Source organism: Symphalangus syndactylus, chromosome 12 (assembly GCF_028878055.3).
Source record: "Symphalangus syndactylus isolate Jambi chromosome 12, NHGRI_mSymSyn1-v2.1_pri, whole genome shotgun sequence".
NCBI classification, from domain to species: domain Eukaryota; kingdom Metazoa; phylum Chordata; class Mammalia; order Primates; family Hylobatidae; genus Symphalangus; species Symphalangus syndactylus.
This window is the reverse complement of record NC_072441.2, coordinates 65,207,279-65,230,802: the sequence shown is the minus strand read 5'-3', so window position 1 is coordinate 65,230,802 and position 23,524 is coordinate 65,207,279. Positions and strand designations below refer to the sequence as shown.

Genomic DNA, 23,524 nt, shown 5'->3' with positions numbered 1-23,524 from the left:
TCATTTCCCATCCATCTAATGGGCGCTGGCAGCGTGTTTCGATTATTCTTGGCTCCTGGCCTCCATCCGACCAAGTAGCTGTTGCTACTCCAAGTTTTTCTGGTGCCCGTTATCTCCACGACAGCCGAATCCAAAGCTCTAAGAGCTGCTTGGCCGCTTGAACGATCGGTGGCTTTTCCAACCCCGGGGGGCGGGGGTGTGAAAGGTGACCATCATTTCGTTTGTAAGCGGTAACACTTCACTTCGGGGTCACATCTCAGTCCAGTTCCTCCAGAACAGGTGCTGCTGTCCGCCCCTTCCCTGCCCCACGAAGGAATAGGTAGCCCCAATCTTGAGACACGCTCCTCCACCTTCGAAATCTTCTCGGTCCCGGTTCCCCAGGACTCAACCTTCACAGAGGCCAACTTCAGGTCCGCCACTATCCCAGGATTCCCGACTCCCGGTTTCCTGTCCTCCCCTCCCAGCTCCTGGCGCCTGCTTTAGCGGCAAGATGGCGGACCGTGGCGGCTTGGGTGAAGCTGCGGCTGCTGGAGCGTCTCCTGCATCTGCCCCTGGCCGAAACCCGACGCTAGGCTGGAGGGAGCGACTGCGGGCCGGGCTGGCGGGGACTGGGGCCTCGTTGTGGTTCGTGGCGGGGCTGGGGCTGCTTTACGCTCTGAGGATCCCTTTGAGGCTGTGTGAGAATTTGGCAGCAGGTGAGAGGACCAGACCTCCTGGGGCAGGGCGGGGGGCCAGGAGAGATGGCGGGGGCAAGAGCCAAGGGGCGAGAGATTCTCGGTAGTCCTAGAGGGCCTCTGAGGAGTCGATGATGAGCGATCAAGTGGGTTCTTTTTCTTTTGGGCTGCAACCTTGCAGTTGATTGTCAAGCCTGCTGCCGTTACCGGCTCCTCCCTAGAACTCTTAAGGTCCGTCCTCTCTCTTATGTCTTCGTTTTTCCGTGGAAAAGCCACCTGACAAGCTATAAGCTTCAGGTATTCGGACAGAAGAGTGCCTCAGATTAGGATACGTAATTTATATTGGCTCCCCCACCTCTGGTAGGATCCCTTAAAAGTCACTACTTTGAGTCTCCCGCTGCCCAGCTGAGAGAACTCATATCCAGGCAACAAAGATGAGCACATCTGTAATTTAAATATTTCAGAGAAAGAAAATGGCATGATTTTAATTGACGATTCTTTTGTTTTAAAATAGTTCTGTTAAGAAATCGTTTTCGTGATAGTTTTGTCTGTTCTTTTAGGCTTATCTTGAGTAATAAAATAGTACAGGAAGTGAGAGCGCCACAAACAACAGTGGGTTTGCTAGTTCTTTCGACGTCTGTAGAACACTTGCTATGTAGTCTGTGCTGAAAATACGAACACATGTAAGAAGTGATGATCCTGATGGATTCTCATATACTGTACTATTCTTTAGTTGTAGACAGGATGAAGTGTTTAGGGCCCAGGTCCCCTTACCATGTGATTATATTTCACTCAAGGTCTGAGCAGCAACTCAGAACAAGATACAAGTATTTCCGTTACATGATTCAGTACAGTGGTTGATTTTTCTGTAGCAAAAGGCAGCAAATGTCCCCTTTCCTGTTCAGAGATGACATGAAAGACTGTGAGGTAATGTTCGGAAATATTTTGGCTTTTTTGGAGGATAGATATCAAGTTCAAATATAACTAGCACACTCAAATAAGCTAAACTGAAGAGCTAATTTGGCATCTCTGTAACAGGTGAAGGAAGTGCTTAACGGTGGTTTCTATGCACAGTGTTACTGATTGACTTGTCATTTATTTTTCTACATGTTAACCATATACAACATTTAGATGAGAATAGTTGATTACTGTAGATTTTTCTTTTTTACTTTTCTTTTTCGTGTGTGTGTGTGTGAGAGAGAGAGAGAGAGAGAGAGAGTCTCCCTCTGTCACCCAGGCTGAAGTGCAGTGGCAAGATCACTGCAGCCTTGAACTCTTTTGCTCAAGCGATCCTCTGGCCTCAGCCTCCCAAGCAGCTGGGACTACAGGCGTGCAACACCACGACCGGCTGAGTTTTAAAGTTTGCATAGAGACTGGGTCTATTTTATTTGCCCAGGCTGGTCTTGAACTCCTGACTACCAGCAATCCTCCTGCCTTGGCCTCCCAAAACTCTGAGATTATGGGAATGACCCATCCTACCTGGCCAGATTTTTATTTCTTTCTAAAACCCACAGTACTTATGAGATAATTATTTAAAGTGAAAAATCTGCTCTAGGATTTCAGTAAGTCAGGGAGATTTCTGTTTGTTGCTTTTCTCTTTGAGCCATTTTGCCTCTCTAGCTGATATACCAAATACGCTGTTTCCTTCCCTCTAATTTGAGACAGTGGTTTTGTATCCTACCAAAATAATTATGGAGTAGTTTTGAACCTCCTTTGTAAAAGCATATTTATCTTCTTATTCTTACAGACTTGCAAAAGTTCTTATCTAAATTATGACTTATAAGTGCTTTAGTTTTATTCTCAAAAGCAAGCTGAATTACCTCATTTTGATTTGTTGCAATTAGTTATAAGCCATTATGTATAATATATATACAAATTAAAACTTTTTCAAGTGAATTTCACACTAGATATTAATACTACTTAAGTCCCACCACTCATAAAGATACTTGCATATTTGTAACCTAAGTACTTTAAATTTGCATTTGTTTAAACTTTGATTCTTGTTCTTTTGACAGTGACTGTATTTTTAAATTCATTGACACCCAAATTCTATGTGGCACTTACAGGGACATCTTCATTGATATCAGGACTAATATTTGTAAGTAGTTTCCATTTCCTTCCTTCATGTTTTGGTATTTATCTAAAGATATATTTTTTTTCTTTTTTGAGACGGAGTCTTGCTCTGTCGCCCAGGCTGGAGTGCAGTGGCATGATCTGGGTTCACTGCAACCTCCACCTCCCAGGTTCAAGCAATTCTTCTGTCTCAGCCTCCAGAGTAGCTGGGATTACAGGTGCCGGCCACCATGCCCGGATAATTTTTGTATTTTTAGTAGAGATGGTGTTTCACCATATTGGTCAGGCTGGTCTCCAACTCCTCACCTCAGGTGATCCGCCTGCCTTGGCCTCCGAAAGTGCTGGGATTACAGGCGTGAGGCACCGCCCTGGCCTAAAAATCCTTTATATGGTTATAATAATTATAAATTATTATTACCTATGGATCAGCATTTCCAAAATATATTCAGCATTTGAAAAGAATTACCTATACAAACAAGTTTGGGGAACACTGCATCTCCCAATCTACTTTTAGAGATTGACAGTATTTATTTACATATTAAAGGCTTATTGTAAACTGTAGTCAGGGAGGGCTTGGGGTGTGTTGAAAGTTAAATGCCTGCAGAGCCCAAGTTGGTAACAAAAATGAGTGAAATGGATAGAGTTTAATAATTAAATTCTTCTTTCTTTGAGGACTGGGTAGCCTGGACAGTGCATGCCCCTTCTAAAAGAGGCTAAAGCTAATTGTTGCCATATAGACTTGGAGCTAGTATTACCAGGTTTTTCAATTTTTCAAATGATTTAAAGAGAACCCAGATAGGCCGGACTTGGTGGCTCACACCTATAATCCCAGCACTTTGGGAGCCTGAAGCAGGCAGATCACTTGAAGCCAGGAGTTCAAGAACAGCCTGGCCAACATGGTGAAACTCCGTCTACTAAAATACAAAAAATAACTGGGTATGGTGGTATGTGCCTGTAGTCCCAGCTACTCGGGAGGCTGAGGCATAAGAATCTCTTGAACTCGGGAGGAGGTGGAGGTTGCAGTGAACCAAGATCTTGCCACTGCACTCCAGCCTGGGCGACAGAGAGAAACCCTGTCTCAAAAATGAATGAATAAATAAATAGAACCTGGATATACAGTTTTTATATAAAATTTGCCCATTTAAAAAAATTGAGGTGGAGTCTTACTACATTGCCCAGGCCAGAGTGCACTCGCTATTCACAGGCACCATTATAGCACACTGTGGCCTTAACTCCTGGGCTCAAGCCATCCTCCTGTCTCAGCTTCCCTAGTAGCTGGGATTACAGGCATGTGCCATCATGTCTGACTACAGTATTTTAATATTGGCAACATTGGGAAGACTAAAATTTAGGTGTCATGAATTCACCATATAGTATTTTCAAGCCCCAGTTTCCTCATCTGTTAACTGAGGTTAATAACAGCATGAACTTTATAGGATTATGAAGACTAAATCAGATAACGTTGTAAGTTTATAACATGGTAGCTGGTTCAAAATGTACACTTAATGAATTTTGGCTATTCTGAGAATTCTCACAATTAAGAAACCTGTTTGGCCTGATACAGTGGTTCATACCTGTAACCCTAGCACTTTGGGAGACCGAGGTGGGCTGATAGAGTTCGAGACCAGCCTGGGAAACATGGCAAAACCCTGTCTCTTCAAAAAAAATACAGAAATTAGGCATGTGTGGCATGCACCTATAGTCCCAGCTACTGGAGAGGCCAAGGTGGGAAGATCACTTGAACCCTGGAGGGAGAGGTTACAGTGAGCCAAGATGGTGCCACTGCACTTTAACCTGGGTGACAGAGCAAGACTCTGTTTCAAAAAACAAAAACAAAAACAACAAAACTGTTTAACTAATTCAACTTTTCCTTGAAGATATTTTTAGTTTAAAAAAATAAAATATTTTTTATAATTCACATTAACATCCCTAGGATGTCATGTTTACTAGTGTACACTTTGGAACAATACTACTGCAGATAAAAATCTTAAGAAGTTTTATGCCATGCATAGCCAATAAATTTTTCTCGTCCCTTTAAATTTTTATTTGTTTTTTGTAGAGACAGAGTCTCACTGTGTTGTTCAGGGTGGTCTCAGACACCTGGGCATAAACGATCCACTCTCCTCGGCCTCCCAAAGTGCAAAGGTTCCAGGCATGAACCACCATGCCCAGCCTGTTCTTTTTTTTTAATCTCTAGGTGGTGCTCTCCAGCTGTAGTAGAAATAGCATTTGTATTGGATCTATTTTTTTAAATAGGGACTAAATACAGACCATTTTGTTAAAGTGAAATGCCAAACAAGAACGGGATTTTTCTCTTGGCTCAAAAAATAGAAGCTATTGAGGAATTCAGGATTAAAACTACATGTTAATATAAGCCTCATAATTTATAACATAAGCATATTTTAGCATATTTAGTCCATAGCATACAAAAGTCTAAGTAAAGACAATAAACTATCTTTAAGCCAGTTACGGTGGCTTACACCTGTAATCCCAACACTTTGGGAGGATGGAGTGGGAGAATCCCTTAATGCCAGAAGTTTGAGACCAGCCTGGGCAACAACAAGACCCTGTCTCTATTTAATACAGTTTTTTTGTTTGTTTGTTTTAAAGAAACTATCAATACTAAACAGCTGATGTAGTGGAAAAAGCTCTGGTTTGGGAACCAGAAGATAACATTTTGAATCTTAACTCTTCCACTTACTAGCTGATAATTGTGGGCAAGCTACATAAACTATCTAAGCTATAATTTCCTCATTTAAAAGAGGGGGATAACTTACTTATATATATGATGTCTAAAACCTTGTAAAAAACTTTTTGTGGCCAGGTGTGGTGTCTCGTGTCTGTACTGCCAACACTGTGGGAGGCTGAGGCAGGAGGATTGCTTGTGGCCAGGAGTTCAAGACCAGCCTGGACAAATGAACAAGATCTGGGCTCTGTATAAAATTTAAAAATTAGCGCGTTGTGGTGGCGCATTCCTGTAGTCCCAGCTACTTCGGAGACTGAGGTGGGAGGATTGCTTGAGCCCAGGAAATTGTGGCTGTAGTGAGCTGTGATCATGCTACTGCACTCCAGCCTGGACAACAGAGTGGACCTTGTCTCGACAACAAAACAACAACAACAAAAACCCAACAAAACCTTTTGTTACTCTTTATAAAGCTGCGTTTTAAATATACACAAATTAGGAAATTCAAGTAACATTTTAAAGGTTAAACTGTATTATTACCCTTGCAATGTTGATGGGTTTTTATTAGCAAAGGTTGTTGTGTTTATAATTTCTTTTACCACCTGGATTTAACAAATTATGTGTATGTGTATATATATATGTATGTATATGTATGTATATATATATATATGTATACACATATGTATATGTGTATATAATCACATATACATATATAAAGAGATATATTTATGAATCAGTCTAGTGTAATGGTTGGAAGCTCCGAAGTTAGGCAAACCTGAATAAGAATCCCAACTCTGCCAGTTACCAGTGATGTGAACTGTTATTTAAATTTGGAATGTGTGTCCTCATCTCTGAAATCAGTTGTTATAAAAATTAAATGACATAATGCATGTCAAGGACTTGGCATAATGCGTGGCTCATAGAAAGCTTTCGATAAGTATTTGCAGTTATCATTGTTCATTTGTGTTAAAAAGTTGACTTAAAAGTTGAAAAAAGCCACTAACTTCATACTCATTCATTAGAAAACCCACCTACACTTTGTTGGTGAAGGGAAGTATTGTTGTTGGCCTTGATGGTATTTATCTTTTCTTTTTTTTGAAACAGGGTTTTACTCTGTCACCCAGGCTGGAGTGCAGTGATACAATCACAACTCACTGCAGCCTTGACCTGCTGAGCTCAAGTGATCCTCCCACCTCAGCCTCCCAAGTAGCTGGGACTACAGGCACACACCCTCACACTTGGCTCATTTTTTTTATGTTTTGTAGAGGTGGGGGTCTCACTATGTTGTCCAGGTTAGTCTTGAATTCCCGGCCTCAAGTGATCCTCCCACGTCAGCCTCCCAAAGTGTTGGGATTATAGGCATGAGCCACCGTGCCTGGCCCTATCCAATTTTCTTAACCAAGATTTATTGAATATAAACCTTTTCTGTCACATGAACAATTTCTGCTTGTGTAAAGAAGTTTTATCTCACTTCTTAGTAAAACATATGGTAGAAGTCAAACCATGGCCTCATTTGGTGGTAATTCTTGCTAACTTAGTAAGGGTGAGCAGAAAGAGATACCATTTTAGATTGAGCATAAAACATTAGTGACATGATAGAAAAAATGCTGCACTGTGATTTTCTCACACTTTCCTATAAACATTGTGGCATGTAGTCAGTGGGCCACAACATGACTATACTTTTGGCACCTATGTAGCATATTTGTTCTGTTATTTACTGAAGCAAAAAAAAATAACTCCTACAGATTTGAAAACGCTGATTTTTTTGTGATGTGTTCTGTTTGTGGTCATAGTAAAATAGTTTTCAAAAATATTGTAATCTGGCCGCTTGTGGTAGCTTATACCCATAATCCTAGCACTTTGTGAGGCTGAGGAGGGTAGAGCACTTAAGCCCAGGAGTTTGAGACCAGCCTGGGCAACATGGCAAAACCTTGCCCCTACAAAAAATATAAAAATTAGCTGGGCATGGTGGCACATGCCTGTAGTCCTAGCTACATGAGAGGCTGAGGTGGGATTATCACCTGAGCCCAGGGAGGTCAAGGTTTCAGTGAGCTGTGATCATGCCATTTTACTCCAGCCTGGTGACAGAGTGGGATCCTATCTCAAAAAATTTTTAAAAAAGTAAATAAAAAGATTAAAATCTCTTAGTTGTGGAAATGCTTTGTTTATTCTTTAAAGTAATACATGTATCCACTACAGTTGGCAGAAGACTAGTCTGTCAGGTGAATTTTTTTTTTTTTTTTTTTTTTTTTGAGACAGGGTCTCACTCTATTGCCCAGGCTGGAGTGCAGTGGTGTAGTCTTAGCTCACTGCAGCCTTGACCTCCCTGGGCTCAAGAGATCCTCCCACTTCAACTTCCTGAGTAGCTGGAACTGCAGGCATGCACCACCTCACCCAGCTAATATTTTATTTTTATATTTTTCTGTAGAGATGAGGTCTCACTGTTTTGTCCAGGCTGGTCTAGAATTCTTGGGCTCAAGCGATTCTTCTTGAGGATCCCTCTTTTGGGACTTCTCGGCCTCCCAAAGTGCTGGAATTACAGACGTGAACCACCGTGTCTGGCCTGGTTTCTCTTTTTGTAACAGTGATAAACCATGGAAACAGAAAGAAATGAATATCCTGATTTTTAAATGGTTCAATATGGGAATCAACCTGACTCTTAACCTTTATTAATAATTTTGCCAAATACCAGAGTAGTACTTTTTGCTTCAGAAAGCACTTTCTTATAATTCTTGTTAACCACATTTAGCTGAGGCTCTGAGATGTTAAGAGATTAAGTGACTTGCCCACAGCACACAGCTAATAAACGACTGATTTGGGAGTTAAACATGGGCATGCTGATCCTAGTCTAGTCTGTTCATCCACTATGCTTATTATTTGAAAACTGTTTATGCTGCAGATAGAACAAAATGACAATGTAACTTAACAGAGTTAAATTACTTATAGATTAAAATGCTTCTTACTGTTTTTTAATGCTTTATTATATATGCCTAGTTTTGCTTAAGCTTGTCTAAATTTTATGACAAAACTATAAAAAAGGTATTTCACTTTTACGTGACGTGTTATTGGTGAATCTTGTGTTTGTATGTTTTTTTCTTTTTGAAAGGAGAGTGCATTTAAAATGCTGAATTGAACAGACATCTTGAGAGAATGTTTTAATTTGAGCTCATGTATCTGCTGATCAATTCTAAGTGGAGGATATTTTCTGTTTGTCATAGATATTTGAATGGTGGTACTTCCATAAGCATGGCACATCTTGTATTGAGCAAGTATCCGTAAGCCATTTGCAACCACTGATGGGAGAAACAGACAGCAGCATTTCAGAACCAGGTTCTCCTTCGAGGAGCAGAGAAAGTGAAATCAGCAGACAGAATTTGTCAGGTGACTGCTTTTCTAATGTGTTTTCAGAGCTGTGTATTTAAGATTGAGTTTGGCTCTGGGAGATAGAAAACTCAAAACAGCAGAGTGCTGTGGTGTGCATGTTTGTGTTTCCCCCAAAATTCTAATCACCAATGTGATGTTACGAGGTAGGATCTTTGGGAGGTGATCAGGTCATGAGGGCAGTGCCCTCAGAGATGTGATTAATGCCCTTATGAGAGACCCTTGCCACTTCTACCATGGGAGGACACCACGAGAAGGCGCCATCTATGAACCAGAAAGCAGACCCTCACCAGACACCAAATCTGTTGGTACCTTGATCATAGACTTCCCAGCCTCCAGAACTGTTAAAAATAAATTTATACTGTTTATAATCTACCCAGTTTGTGATATTTTGTTATAGCAGTCCAAATGGACCAAGACACAGAAATTTGTCTTTCATGTTAATATAGTTAGTCCATGGCTAGTATGGAAAACAATAATCATCAGATACCCAGACCCCTTCTATTTTGTTAGCCTGCCATCTCCAAATGTAGTTTTTACTTTGTAGTGTAAGACTGTTGCTCTTGCTTCAGCCATCATATCCATATTCCAATCAGTAGGAAGGAAAGAAATCCAGGGTAAGGTCACTCCTTCCCTCTACTCCACCCCACAGAAGCCAAGGACTATTCTCAGAAATGTTACATACTATTTCACCTTACTTCCTACTGGTCAGGTCTGTTTCATATGGCCATTACTAGCTATAAGGAAGGCTAGAAATTTTCATCATTTTCTCAGTGTGTATATATATATATATATATATATGTATATATATATATGTGTATATATATATATGTGTGTATATATATATATACATATATGTATATATATATATGTGTGTGTATATATATATATGCCCAGCAATTCAGGGAATCTTATGACTAATAAAGGAGAGAACAGAAACAGCCATCTCTGCCAAGAGAGAAAAGTAGAAAAAAACATTTTTTTTCAGTATACTTAAAAAGGCATCAAAGTCTCAGCTCTTCATGGATGGATATTCCATTGTCATACTTTTATTGTAGACTGTTCCTCTATTTGTATCGAGTAATAGCGAATTTATTTATTTATTTATTTATTTAGAGACAGAATCTTGTCTGTTGCCAGGCTGGAGTGCAGTGGTGTGATCTCGGCTCACTGCAACCTCTGCTTGCCAGGTTCAAGCCATTCTCCTGCCTCAGCCTCCCGAGTAGCTGGGACTACAGGGATGCACCACCACGCCTGGCTAATATTTTGTATTTTTAATAGAGATGGGGTTTCACCATATTGGCCAGGATGGTCTCAATCTCTTGATCTCATGATCTTGGCCTCCTAAAGTGCTGGGATTACAGGCGTGAGCCACCATACCCAGCATTTTTTTTTTTTTTTTTTTGAGATGAAGTCTCTGTAGCCCAGGCTAGAGTGCAGTGGCACGATCTCAGCTCACTGCAACCTGCGCCTCCTGGGTTCAAGTGATTCTCCTTCCTCAGCCTCCCAAGTAGCTGGAATTACAGGCATGTACCACTGCACCCAGCTAATTTTTGTATTTTTAGTAGAGATGGGGTTTCACCATGTTGGCCAGGCTGGTCTTGAACTCCCGACCCCAGGTGATCTGTCTGCCTCGGCTTCCCAAAGGGCTAGGATTACAGGCGTAGGCCACCGAGCCTGGCCAGCTAGAAAGCGAATATTTTTAATGATACATAATTAGGAAAGGAAAATTTGGCCGGGCGCGGTGGCTCACGCTTGTAATCCCAGCACTTTGGGAGGCCGAGGCGGGCGGATCACGAGGTCAGGAGATCGAGACCACGGTGAAACCCCATCTCTACTAAAAATACAAAAAATTAGCCGGGCGTGGTGGCGGGTGCCTGTAGTCCCAGCTACTCGGAGAGGCTGAGGCAGGAGAATGGCGTGAACCCAGGAGGCAGAGCTTGCAGTGAGCCGAGATTGTGCCACTGCACTCCAGCCTGGGCAACAGAGCGAGACTCCGTCTCAAAAAAAAAAAAAAAAAAAGGAAAATTTACAAAGCCAAATACGATTATTATTATTAGTATTTTAATAGAGATGAGGTCTCACTATGTTGCCCAGGCTGGTCTCGAACTCCTGGGCTCAAGTGATCCTCCCACCTCAGCCTCCCAAAATGTTGGGATTACAGGTGTGAGCCACCGTGCCTGGCCAAAATGAATATTTTGGATTATTGTTCCTTTCACTGGGATAGGTAATAACCATATAGTAATAATACAAATGAGTTAATTCCATAATATTCCAAATGTCTCATTTGTTCAATAGCTTAACCACTAGAGTTATGATAGTTTAGTAGAAAAATACTGCCTGAGTGCAATTGGTGGCACTTTTTAGATTTGGTCAAAGTCCCTGAGGAAGCACCAGTTAAGTGGAGTCCTGAAGCCTGACTAGGAATAGTGGGGTGGGGTTGGCAGCCATTCAAGAGTACAAGAAGAAATAATGGTCATTTCCTCTCCTCTTCTTTTTCCTAAAATAATTACAAAACCCCTAAGAGTAAGACATATTAAGATGAATACGATACAGATCTGTCCTCATGAAGCTCAGCATTCAGTATATAAATAATTATAACAATAGCACATGATGTAATTTTATTTTCCATTATAAGACTGAGTATGCCATTAATAATGAGAGTGAAGATAACCTTAAGAACATTTCATCTTGGTAGAGGATACAGATATAAATAAATTGACAGTAAAAGAGTATAGTTAACTGTGTTTATAGAGTATCTTATATATGATACTCTATAAAGATACATGGTATCTTATACAAGATACTATGGTGACAGAAAAGAAAGAGTGGTCAGTTATTCTTGGAGGGAGGAGCGCAAAATATTTCACAGAGGAAATACTTGAATTGGATCTCAAAGTGAGTTAAAAGCTGGGCACAGTGGCCCAAACCTAAAATTCCAGTGCTTTAGGAGGCTGAGGTAAGGGGATCACTTGAGACAAGGAGTTTGAGACCAGCCTGGGCAACATAGCAAGACCCCCATTTCTACAAAAAATAAAAAAATCAGTTGGGCACAGTTATACGCACCTGTAGTTCCAGCTACCTGGGAGGCTGAGGCAGGAGGATCACTTGAGCCCAGGAGTTTGAGGCTGTGGTGAGCTATAACTGTGCCACTGCACTCCAGCCTGGGTGACAGAGCAAGACCCTATCTCCAAGGGGGAAAAAATTTTTTTTAAATGAATTAAAGCATCCTTTTGTTCAATTTTTTTCTCCCTGGATAACTTCATCTTATTCAATATTAGCTACCACAACATATATGCTGGGGGGAACCAATTTTAAATTTTTACCCCCAAGTTCTCTTTTAAATTCTAGATTTACATTTCTAACTCTTTGCTAGAATTTTCCACCTTTAATGGCCCTAACCACCCTGAACTCCATCCAAAATGAAACTGTCTTCCATAGTTCTTCCTCTATAATTCTGAAATCTTTTAATGGCGTCCAATTTCCATTTTAGAAATCTTTGGGTTTTTTTTTTTTAGTTTATATCATTTATATTTCCCCTGTTTTCTCCAATCAACCCCAAATTGTATTAATTCCCCCTTAAAAATTATCTTGACTCCATTCTGCCTTCTTTTTTTATTTTTCTTAGATGGAGTTTCACTCTTGTTGCCCAGGCTGGAGTGCAATGGCGCTATCTTGGCTCACTGCAACCTCCACCTCCTGAGTTCAAGCGATTCTCCTGCCCCAGACTCCTGAGTACCTGGGATTACAGGCACCTGCCACCATGCCAGAGTAATTTTTGTATTTTTAGTAGAGATGGGTTTTCGCCATGTTGGCCAGACTGATCTCAAACCCCTGACCTCAGATGATTCATCCATCTCGGCCTCCCAAAGTGCTGGGATCACAGACGTGAGCCACCAGGCCCGGCCCGTTCTGTCTTCTTTTCTTTCAACATTCATAGCCCCATATCTAGGCCCTTAAACATCTCTTCCCTGGGCTATTGCTATAGTATCCTAAGTGGTTTCCCTTCCTCTTACACTTACCCTTCTAGTACATACTCTCTCCTTACTAGGTAAAAAGAAAAAGTGGTTTTCAAACTTTTTAGACTAAGAAATCCTTTACATTCTTAAAAAATGATCCAGGACCTCAAAGAGCCTTTGTTTAAATGTGGATTATATCCATCAATATTTATCATATTAGAAATTAAAGCAGGAAATTTAAAAATATTTTTTAATAGCAGTAAATCCATTACATGTTAACATGTTGTAGACTGAAATGTGTCCCCCAAAATTCATATGTTGAAACTCTAACCTCTAATGTAACTGTATTAGAAGCTAGGATTTTTAGGAGATAATCAAGGTTAAATGAGGGGATCCTAATCTCATAGTGTTGATGGCTTTGTAAGAAGAGGAAGAGAGGGATTGCTATCTCTCTGCCATGCAAAGACACAGTGAGAAGACTGCTCTCTGAAGGCCAGGAGGAAAGCCCTCACCAGAGCCCAACCATTCTAGTACCTTGATCTTGGACTTCCAACCTTCAGATTGTGAGAAAATAAATTTCTGTTGTTAAGCCACTCAGCGTATGATATTTTGCTATGGCAACCTGAGCTGACTAAGTCACATTGTGTTATGAAGAAGTGGGGTGCCACTGTAACAAACACCTAAATATGTGGAAGCAGCTTTGGAGCTGGGTAATGAGTTGAGGTTGGAAGAGTTTTGAGGTACAAACTTGAAATATGGATAAGGACAGTTTGGTGAGGTCTCAAGTGGAAATGAGGAACATGTGGTTGGGAACTGGAGGAAAGGTGTGGTCCTTGTATAAAGTGGAAAAGAATGGGCTGAACTGTATTCTAGCATTTTGGGGAGAGTAGAACTTGAGAGCAATAACATTGGATATTTAGCTGAGGAGATTTCTAAGCAAAGTGGCACAATTTGGTTTCTTCTGACTGCTTATAGTGAAATGTGAAAGGAAAGAGATGAATAGAAGAAGCACTTGTTAAGCAAAAAGGAACCACAACATGAAGATTTGGAAATTCTCAGCCTATCCATTTTATAAATACATGAGAAAAGTTGTTCTGAAGACAACAGTAGGGGTGTGGTTGAACAACTATTTGATATCACCTGTGCACTTCATGGACTTAGTCATCTTAGTAGAAGCCAGGAACAGAGTTGAGTTTATATGAGCAAACACACTACCAGTTTGAACTAAAAGGGACAGGGAAGGTGGGACAGAATGAAGGAAGGCTGTTAGACTTTTTGGATTCTACAGGACCAAACCATAGAGCTGTTCACTGACTTCAAAGAAAAGGAAGAATGACCAAACCCAGGACTGCCACTCCCAATACAGGCCCAGAGGGCAAGGCTGTTTCCTCCTTGGTTTCAAAGGGTGAGGCTGCCTTTCCAGTTTCTGGGGCCAGGCCACCCTCACAGAGAACTGCATGGGTGGGGCTGTACCACAGAGCTATGGGGGTGACACTGCCACCCCAGTGGGCCTGGAGGGCAGAGTGTCAAGCCAAAAAGAATTCTCAAGCTTTTTCTCTGGTTTTTTTTTTTTTTTTTTTTGAGACGGAGTCTTGCTCTGTTGCCCAGGCTGAAGTGCAGTGGCACGATCTCGACTCACTGAAACCTCTGCCTCCTGGGTTCAAGTGATTCTCCTGCCTCAGCCTCCCGAGTAGCTGGGATTACAGGTGTGCACCACCACGCCCGGCTAATTTTGTATTTTTAGTAGAGACGGGTTTTCTCCATGTTGGTCAGGCTGGTCTGGAACTCCCAACTTCAGGTGATCTGCCTCTCTCAGCCTCCCAAAGTATTGGGATTACAGGCATGAGCCACCACACCTGGCCTCTTTTTTTTTTTTTTTTTTTGAGATGGAGTCTCACTCTGTCGCCTAGGCTGGAGTGCAGGGGCACAATCTCGGCTCACTGCAACCTCTGCTGCCTGGGTTCAGGTGATTCTCCTGCCTCAGCCTCCCGAGTAGCTGGGATTATGGGCACCTGCCACTGCACCCGGCTAATATTTTTGTAGTTTTTAGTAGAGATGGGGTTTCACCATCTTAGCCAGGCTGGTCTTGAACTTCTCATCTCTTGATCCACCTGCCTTGGTCTCCCAAAGTGTTGGGATTATGTAGGTGTGAGCTACCACGCCCGGCCTTTTTTTTTTGGAGCTGGAGTTTAACTCTTGCTGCCCAGACTGGAATGCAATGGTGTGATCTCTGCTCACTGCAACCTCTGCCTCCTGGGTTCAAGTGATTCTCCTGCCTCAGCCTCCCAAGTAGCTGGGATTACAGGCATGCCACCATGCCCAGCTATTTTTTTTGTATTTTTGTAGAGATGGGGTTTCACCATGTTGGCCAGGCTGATCTTGAACACCTGACCTCAGGTGATCCACCCACCTTGGCCTCCCAAAGTGCTAGGATTACAGGCATGAGCCACCACGCCCAGCCTCTTTTTTTTTTTTTAAGAGAGACAAGGCTTCACTATGTTGCCCAGGCTGGGATCTTGAACTCCTGGGCTCAAGTGATCCTCCTGCCTCAGCCTCCTGAGTAGCTGGGATTACAGGCATGTCCCACTGTGCCTTGCATTCAAGCTTTAAGATGTAATGGAATTTGCCTTGCTAGGTTTTGGACTTGGTAACCATTACCCCTTCCTTCCTTTTGATTTTTTTCATTTGAGAATGGGGATGTCTATCCTATGTCTGCCCACCATCATACAGTATATTGGGAGCACATAACTTATCTGGTGCCATAGGTTCACTTCTGGAGAGTAATTGAGTCTAAGAATGAATTGTACCTTGAGCCTCCCCTATGTCTGATTCAGGTAATATTTAGATGAAACTTTGGCCTTTAGATTTTAGAATTGATGCTGGAATGAGTTAAGACTTTTGGGGGAAAATTAATGTATTTTTATTTATTTATTTTGTGATGAAGTCTCGCTCTGTTGCCTAGGCTAAAGTACAGTGACACCATTTCGGCTCACTGCAACCTCCGCCTTCCAAGTTCAAGCAATTCTTGTGCCTCAGCCTCCCAGGTAGCTGGGATTACAAGCATGTGCCACCATACCTAGCTAATTTTTTGTATTTTTAGTAGAAACAGGATTTCACTATGTTGACTAGGCTGGTCTCAAACTCATGACCTCAAGAGATCTGCCCACCTTGGCCTCCCAAAGTGCTGGGATTACAGGCGTGAGCCACTGTGCCCAGCCAAATTAATGTATTGTATATGAAAGAAAGACATGAATTTTGGGGGGCCAGGGCCAGAATGCTGTAGACTGAATTGTGTTCCCCAAAATTCATATTTTGAACCCCTAATTCCCCATATGACTATTGAAAATAGGGCTTCAGATGGTAATTAAGATAAAATATGAGTGGAAACCTGATCTGATAAGACAGGAAGGCCTTATAATAATAATGAGATACCAGAGCTCTCTCTTCCTTGTGAGAACACAGCAAGAACTCAGTTTCACCAGAACTGAGCCATGCTGGTACCCTGCAGGTACCCTGATCTCAGACTTCTAGCCTCCAGAATTGTGAGAAAATAAATTTCTTTAACCACACAGTCAATGGTATTTTGTTATGGCAGCCTGAGCTAATATACACATTGTGAAAAATGTATTTCCCACAACAAGAAAAAGTTCAGTTAATAGAAGACAGCTTATTCTCCATTGTCTATTGTGAAATGGTGTTTGATTGAAGTGTATGAAGAAAACCTGGCTTCACACAGATGTGTAATTGGAAAGGGGAGGAGTATTTTAATAATCTCAGAAAATTGTGGATACCTTTTTTTGATACTACTCTAAAACTTTCTATGAGTACTTTTCTGAAAGTTTAGTTGCAGTGTAAAATCTGAACTTTGCATGGTCTGTTATGTGAAAATCTATTGGTATATCTTAACATTTTGAATGGATCTTTTACCTATGCATAATTTTATATCATACATTGGTTGTTTGGAAAATACTTGTTCACTGATTTATGCATACCATATCCATATCATGATTCATTTTATTGCATAACACAAAAAAATTCATTTGTTAATATCACCACCATTCTCACAGAAAAGTCTTTATTGTGAAATTTGCCAGGCTCACAGTAGCAGACATACATTTTTAAAAATTTCAATATGTACTTGAAAGCTCAAATTTTATCACTGGCAGCAAATACTTTCATTTTCTTCCTTGATCTTGACAGACTCAGTTCATTTTTAAGAATATATCTGCTAGGGGCTGGGCGCGGTGGCTCATGCCTGTAATCCCAGCACTTTGGGAGGCTGAGATGGGCGGATCACGAGGTCAGCAGATCGAGACCATCCTGGCTAAGATGGTGAAACCCCGTCTCTACTAAAAATACAAAAACATTAGCCGGGCGTGGTGGTGGGCACACCTGTAGTCCCAGCTACTCAGGAGGCTGAGGCAGGAGAATGGCGTGAACCTGGGAGGCGGGGCTTGCAGTGAGCTGAGATCCTGAGATCGCGCCACTGCACTCCAGCCTGGGCGACAGAGAGAGACTCTGTCTCAAAAAAAAAAAAAAAAGAAAAAGAAAATATCTGCCAGGTACCCATCTAAAAACCATAAGTTTGTGTGTGGCTCTTTCCAGTAAAAGTGGTGTTTCATTACAAGAGGGGCCAGTTCTCACAAACAATTGCTTTATTAGAGACAACCATCATACCTGCTATAATGTTTAAAAGAAATTTGCCTTATTTTTACTGTAAGGATGTGGAAGTGAAGAATCCAATGACTTCTAGTACAGTTTGGTGTCATTGTCTTGACTCATGCTAATGTGCTAGCAGTTTTACCCATCATTGACTTTTCATCCCCCGTTCGATTTTGCAGGACAAGTAAGACAAGTGAGGCAGGTGCCTGACGTACAAAATTTAAGGATACCCTTACTCTCAGGGTCATGCAACTGAGTTCAAGTAAACGCATTTATTTATTTATTTATTTATTTTTTTTTTTTTTTGAGACGGAGTCTCGCTGTCGCCCAGGCTGGAGTGCAGTGGCGCGATCTCGGCTCACTGCAGGCTCCGCCCCCTGGGGTTCACGCCATTCTCCTGCCTCAGCCTCCCGAGTAGCTGGGACTACAGGCGCCCGCCACCTCGCCCGGCTGATTTTTTGTATTTTTAGTAGAGACGGGGTTTCACCGTGTTAGCCAGGATGGTCTCGATCTCCTGACCTCGTGATCCGCCCGCCTCGGCCTCCGAAAGTGCTGGGATTACAGGCGTGAGCCACCGCGCTCGGCCAAGTAAACACATTTAAAAGGGCAAATAATGTCTTAGAATTTATTTTGAAGAATTGTTACTTTGCAGTTCCATGAATCATACTTTGAGAACGCTGATCTAAACAAAGATCTGATATTTGTTATTTTTCTGCTTATAAACCTTTGATGACCAAGGATAATATCTAAACTCTTTACTATAGTACATACGGTCCTTCATCAATTTCTTCCAGTCTGTTCTCTTTTCTTTTCTTTTTTTTTTTGAGATGGAGTTTCGCTCTTGTCGCCCAGGCTGGAATGCAATGGTGCGATCTCCATCCACTGCAACCTCCGCCTCCCAGGTTTAAGCAATTCTTGTGTCTCAGTCTCAGCCTCCTAAGTACCTGGGATTACAGGCACACACCACCATGCCCAGCTAATTTTGTATTTTTAGTAGAGATGGAGTTTTATTACATTGGCTAGGCTGGTCTTGAACTACTGACCTCAGGTGATCTGCCCACCTTGGCCTCCCAAAGTGCTGGGATTACAGACGTGAGCCACCATGCCCTGCCTCTTCCAGTCTATTTTCTAACCCCATTTACAGTTCTCCCTCACACTCCTTACCCTGTACTCTAGCCTAACCATTGCTGTATGGTTTTATGATACTTCTTCTGCTTCAGATGTTCTTCATTTTGCAACCTTTTTCTCATTTTTTACAGTGATTCAATGTCAGTTCAAATGTCACCCCCTTTCTGAAGCCTTCCCTGATTTCCCCAGAACAAATTTAATCACTTCTTTTTTTTTCTCTTAGAAGAAAACGTGTCTGGCCGGGCGCGGTGGCTCACACCTGTAATCCCAGCACTTTGGGAGGCCAAGGCGGGCGGATCACGAGGTCAGGAGATTGAGACCATCCTGACTAACATGGTGAAACCCTGTCTCTACTAAAAATACAAAAAATTAGCCGGGCGTGGTGTCAGGCGCCTGTCGTCCCAGCTACTCGGAAGCTGAGGCAGGAGAATGGCGTGAACCCAGGAGGTGGAGCTTGCAGTGAGCCAAGATTGCACCACTGTACTCCAGCCTAGGTGACAGAGTGAGACTCTGTCTCAAAAAAAAAAAAAAAAAGAAAAGAAAAAGAACAAAACATGTCTGTTATTACAGAGTTCAGGCCATTTACATGACTACTCTCATACTGTATTTAATTCAGTTAAGCAAGTCAGTTCCAGATGATGTGCTTGGTTCTAGGAATAGAAAAATGAGCGAAGTTTTAAAACTTCATATTTTAAAGGGGAAACAAAACCAAGCAGATAATCACATTGTAATATGGTAAGTACTATAACTGAATTATGAACCAAATGCTATGGAGACAGAAATAAGGAAATGACTAGATTTAATTCTGTTTTTTGAAAGCATGCTTTATTCATCTTTGTACCATCTGTGGCTAGCACTGTGCTTAGCCTACAGTGGGTAGACAATAGAATTGGTTAAATGAAGGTTTTAAAGTGTCTCTTTTTCCCCCTTTTTCTCCCTTGTTTTTCAGAATGTAAGGTATGGAGAAACCCTCTAAATCTTTTCAGAGGAGCAGAATATAGGAGGTATTACATTTTGCTTTCAGTAGAAGTAGGGCATTGGTTTTAGAGTAAAGGTATTTACAAAATCATTTGTCTTTATAAATATATCACAGCTCTTCTAGTAGGAGATACTGATCTATAATAAAGTAAAATGATTAGTCCACAGTTTATTTGGCAGCATCTTCACTGTGTTTACTTTTTTTTTTTAATTAAAATTTTTTAGAGATAGAGTCTTGCTCTGTCACTCAGGCTGGAGTGCAGTAGCACGATCATAGCTAGCTGCAGTCTTGAGCTCCTGGGCTCAAGCAATTCTCCTGCCTCAGCCTCCCAAGTAGCTGGGACTACAGGCACATGCCACCACATCCAGCTCATTTTTTTTTTTTTTAAGTGAAAGCCAGTTTATTAAGAAAGTAAAGGAATAAAAGAATCGCTACTCCATAGGCAGAGACCACATCCAGATAATTTTTTAAAATTTTTGGTAGAGGCCGGGTGCAGTGGCTCATGCCTGTAATCCCAGCACTTTGGGAGGCCAAGGCGGGCAGATCACTTGAGGTCAGGAGTTCAAGACCAGCCTGGCCAACATGGTGAAACCCCATCTCTACTAAAACAAAAATAAGCTGCGTGTGGAGGAAGATACCTGTAATCCCAGCTACTTGGGAGGCTGAGGCAGGAGAATCACTTGAACCCAGGAGGCAACAATTGCAGTGAGCTGAGATGGCGCCATCGCACTCCAGCCCAGGCAACAAGAGCAAAACTCCATCTCAAAAAAGAAAATTTTTTGGTAGACAGGGGTCTTGCTATGTTGCCAAGGTTGGTCCCAAACTTCTGGGCCCAAGTAATACTCCTGCCTTGGCCTTCCAAATCACTGGAATTACAGGCATGAGCCACCACACATAGCCTGTGTTTAATTTGGTAATCATAAGAAACATTGCATCAAATCATATGTCTGTGATATGTATAAGTATATATTAGGCCCCTGGTTTATAATACGTGTAAGTATTTGTGATACTTATAACTATACATTGTATACATTTAAGTATGTATTAGGCCCCTGGTTTATCAAAAGCCTTTTTCAAAGAATTTGTGACATTAAGAAAAAATTACCAATGTCAGCATATTCCTGTGCATGAGTGCTAAATTTCAAAATTTGAGGATGCATTAGAAAATATCACTCTGAATGTAAATTGTGCAACAGTAGAGGGACTATATTTTTATATTGACTTCATATTGCCGCTTCCTATTTTCACTACTGTGTCCATTTCTCTTCTGGTTTTTAACTCTAATTGAAAAAACATCTTTTGAAACTTATGAGCAAATATACTTTACTTTTATTTTGAGGAGTGCTGTTTTACCTAGAAGTAGAATGGGGCATGTTATTTAACGTATTGAATAAGAAACATTATGTTTGTACTATGTACAGGCACTGTGCAAAATGATGGAGATATAAAAATGACTAAGCAATAACTCCTGTGCTTAAAGACATGGTAGTGTAAGATAGTGACATCCTGTGAAGTGAAAGCTAGGCTTTTATGAAAGATGCCGTTAGCCTGTATTAAGGGATACCTGTAAGAAACAGGTCCTTGAATCTCTTACTGTGTTTAATCAAAGTTTGAGGCTATTTGTTGTATTATACAGTATCCATTTCCTGAAGATCTTAAAAAGAAATGTGTGTGTGTGTGTGTGTGTGTATACACACCCCCTCCCACACACACACACACACACACACACACATATATATATATATTTTTTTTTTTTTTTTTTTTTTTTTTTGAGGCTGAGTCTTTCTCTGTCACCAAGGCTGGAGTGCAGTGGTATGATCTTGGTTCACTGCAATCTCCTCCTCCTGGGTTCAAGTGATTCTCCTGCCTCAGCCTCCCAAGTAGCTGGGATCACAGACGGCCGCTACCACATCCGGCTAATTTTTGTATTTTTAGGAGAGACGGGGTTTTACCATATTGGCCAGGCTGGTCTCAAACTCCTCAAACCCCAAGTGATCCTCCTGCCTCAGCCTCCCAAAGTGCCAAGGATTAAGGCGTGAGCCACTGTGCCTGGCCTAGGATAAATTTCTTAATATCAGGAATCCTTATGCTTCTTTTGAATGATTGTTTTCTCTTAATGTAAAAGTATAACTTTTGGGTATACATTTCATATGTTAGCTCCATTCCAGGCTTCATTTTGTGCCTCAATTCCCAATCCTTAATTTTTGTTTTACTGAGTCTTTTTTTTTTTTTTTTTTTTTTAGTTAAAAAATAGAGATAAGATCTCGCTGTATTGCTCAAGCTGGTCTTGAGCTCTTGGGCTCAAGTGATGCTTCAGCCTCCCCAGTAGTTGGGATTACAGGTGCAAGTCACTGCACCTGACTGATTTTTTTTTTTTTTTTTTTTTTTTTTTTCTGGTAGAGACAGGGCTCACTATGTTGCCCAGGCTGGTCTCAAACTCCAGGTCTCAAGTGATTCACCAGCCTCAGCCTCCCAAAGCGCCGAGATTACAGGCATGAGCCATGGCACCCGGCCCAATTCAATTTTCAAAAGCAGTTGTTTATTGAATATTATTTTTCTATTTGGTCTTTGATGTTTTATTATCATACTCTAAGTAGTTTGTGAGGTTATCTTTTGTTTTACTGATTGTAAGATTTTAAAACATCCAAATGTGTAGCAGTATATTTTTGAATTTAAGTAGTGTCTGTTATAGCAGATAGATGCTCTCTCATGTTCAATTTAAATATTTTCTTGTGTTTTGGTAAAGATACACTTGGGTGACTGGTAAAGAGCCACTTACATACTATGACATGAACCTGTCAGCTCAGGACCATCAGACCTTTTTCACCTGTGACACAGATTTTTTACGTCCTTCAGACACAGGTATGTATCATATCTGTTTACAGCATAAACAGTGATCATGAAGATTATTTTAAAAGTTCTTTAGAGTTATTTATTATACAGAGTTATTTAGTTATTTGGCTTGGAGTTGTTTATATTATTGATAAGAAACTCAGATTAAATTATGACTAAAAGCTAGGTTGATACACTGCCTTTCCTTATAAAGAATTTAAAATATTTCATATTTCTTTTACTACTTCAAAAACCTTTCAGATGAAATACGACAACTACTTTTCCAGAAAACAGTGTACCCCATTTCTGTCTGGGAAATGAACACCTGCAATTATACATAAAATAAAATAACAGGTCAATGTATAAACATTGGAGAATGGCATGCACAGAAAACTGGAGTATATTTTGTTTTAGTCGTGAGTTAGAGATACATATAAAGTGGTAGAAGATCATAGAAATTTCTGTGTTTAGTTTTCTCTAAGTGCTTATCTATAGAAGAGAGTATGGAGACTCTTAATTGTATGGCTTAAAGACAGGGCCGATTGGTTGATTGATTTCACTCTGTTGTCCAGGCTGGAGTGCAGTGGTGCAATCATAGCTCCAAGTAACCTCAAACTCATTACAAAACATTAGGATTATAGGCATGAGCCACTAGGCCCTGGTCTGGGATCTTTATCACAATTTTTCTTCTACTTTGAATGCACTCACCCTCCTTATCTATCTGATGAGTTACTTTTTATCCTTCATTATTCAAATTAAAAGTCACATTTTCTAGAAAGCCCTCTCTGGGATCCCTTGTCACAGAATTAAACATTTGTTTTCTGCAATTCTATACTACTTAGTCTAAACCTCTATGAAGTAACTTTAGTTAATTTATTCAGCCACAAACATTTAGTTGTTAATGTTATTATATTGCTTTCATGTTTGTCTTTGCTACTAGGGTATGAACTTTTGGACAGCAGGGACTATATTCTCTTCTTCTTTGAATCTCTATTATCCAGCACATTGCCTGGCATAGTGTAAATACTAATATTTATTCTTTGAGGAAAGTATGAATGGTCTGGGCGCAGTGGCTCACACCTGTAATCCCAGCACTTTGGGAGACCAAGGTGGATGGATCACCTGAGGTCAGGAGTTCAAGACCAACCTGGTC

General features: G+C 41.0%; 1 protein-coding gene across 14 annotated transcripts in view; it reads left to right on the top strand.

Moving 5' to 3' along the window:
* Nucleotides 1-23,524, top strand: part of ST7L (suppression of tumorigenicity 7 like) — a 107,962-nt gene that overhangs the window by 155 nt on the left and 84,283 nt on the right. For 6 of the 14 annotated variants that reach the window (XM_063625710.1, XM_063625704.1, XM_063625711.1 and 3 more), the window contains exons 1-5: nucleotides 479-695; nucleotides 2,690-2,772; nucleotides 8,649-8,811; nucleotides 19,510-19,564; nucleotides 22,286-22,401. In XM_063625710.1, the coding sequence (XP_063481780.1) occupies nucleotides 491-695; nucleotides 2,690-2,772; nucleotides 8,649-8,811; nucleotides 19,510-19,564; nucleotides 22,286-22,401 (622 nt within the window). In that variant the 5' untranslated portion in view covers nucleotides 479-490. Of the gene's footprint in view, nucleotides 1-470; nucleotides 696-1,072; nucleotides 1,597-2,689; nucleotides 2,773-8,648; nucleotides 8,812-19,509; nucleotides 19,565-22,285; nucleotides 22,402-23,524 lie in introns of those variants that run through there. The other 8 variants (XM_063625712.1, XM_063625702.1, XM_063625709.1 and 5 more) reach the window with 3 other exon arrangements.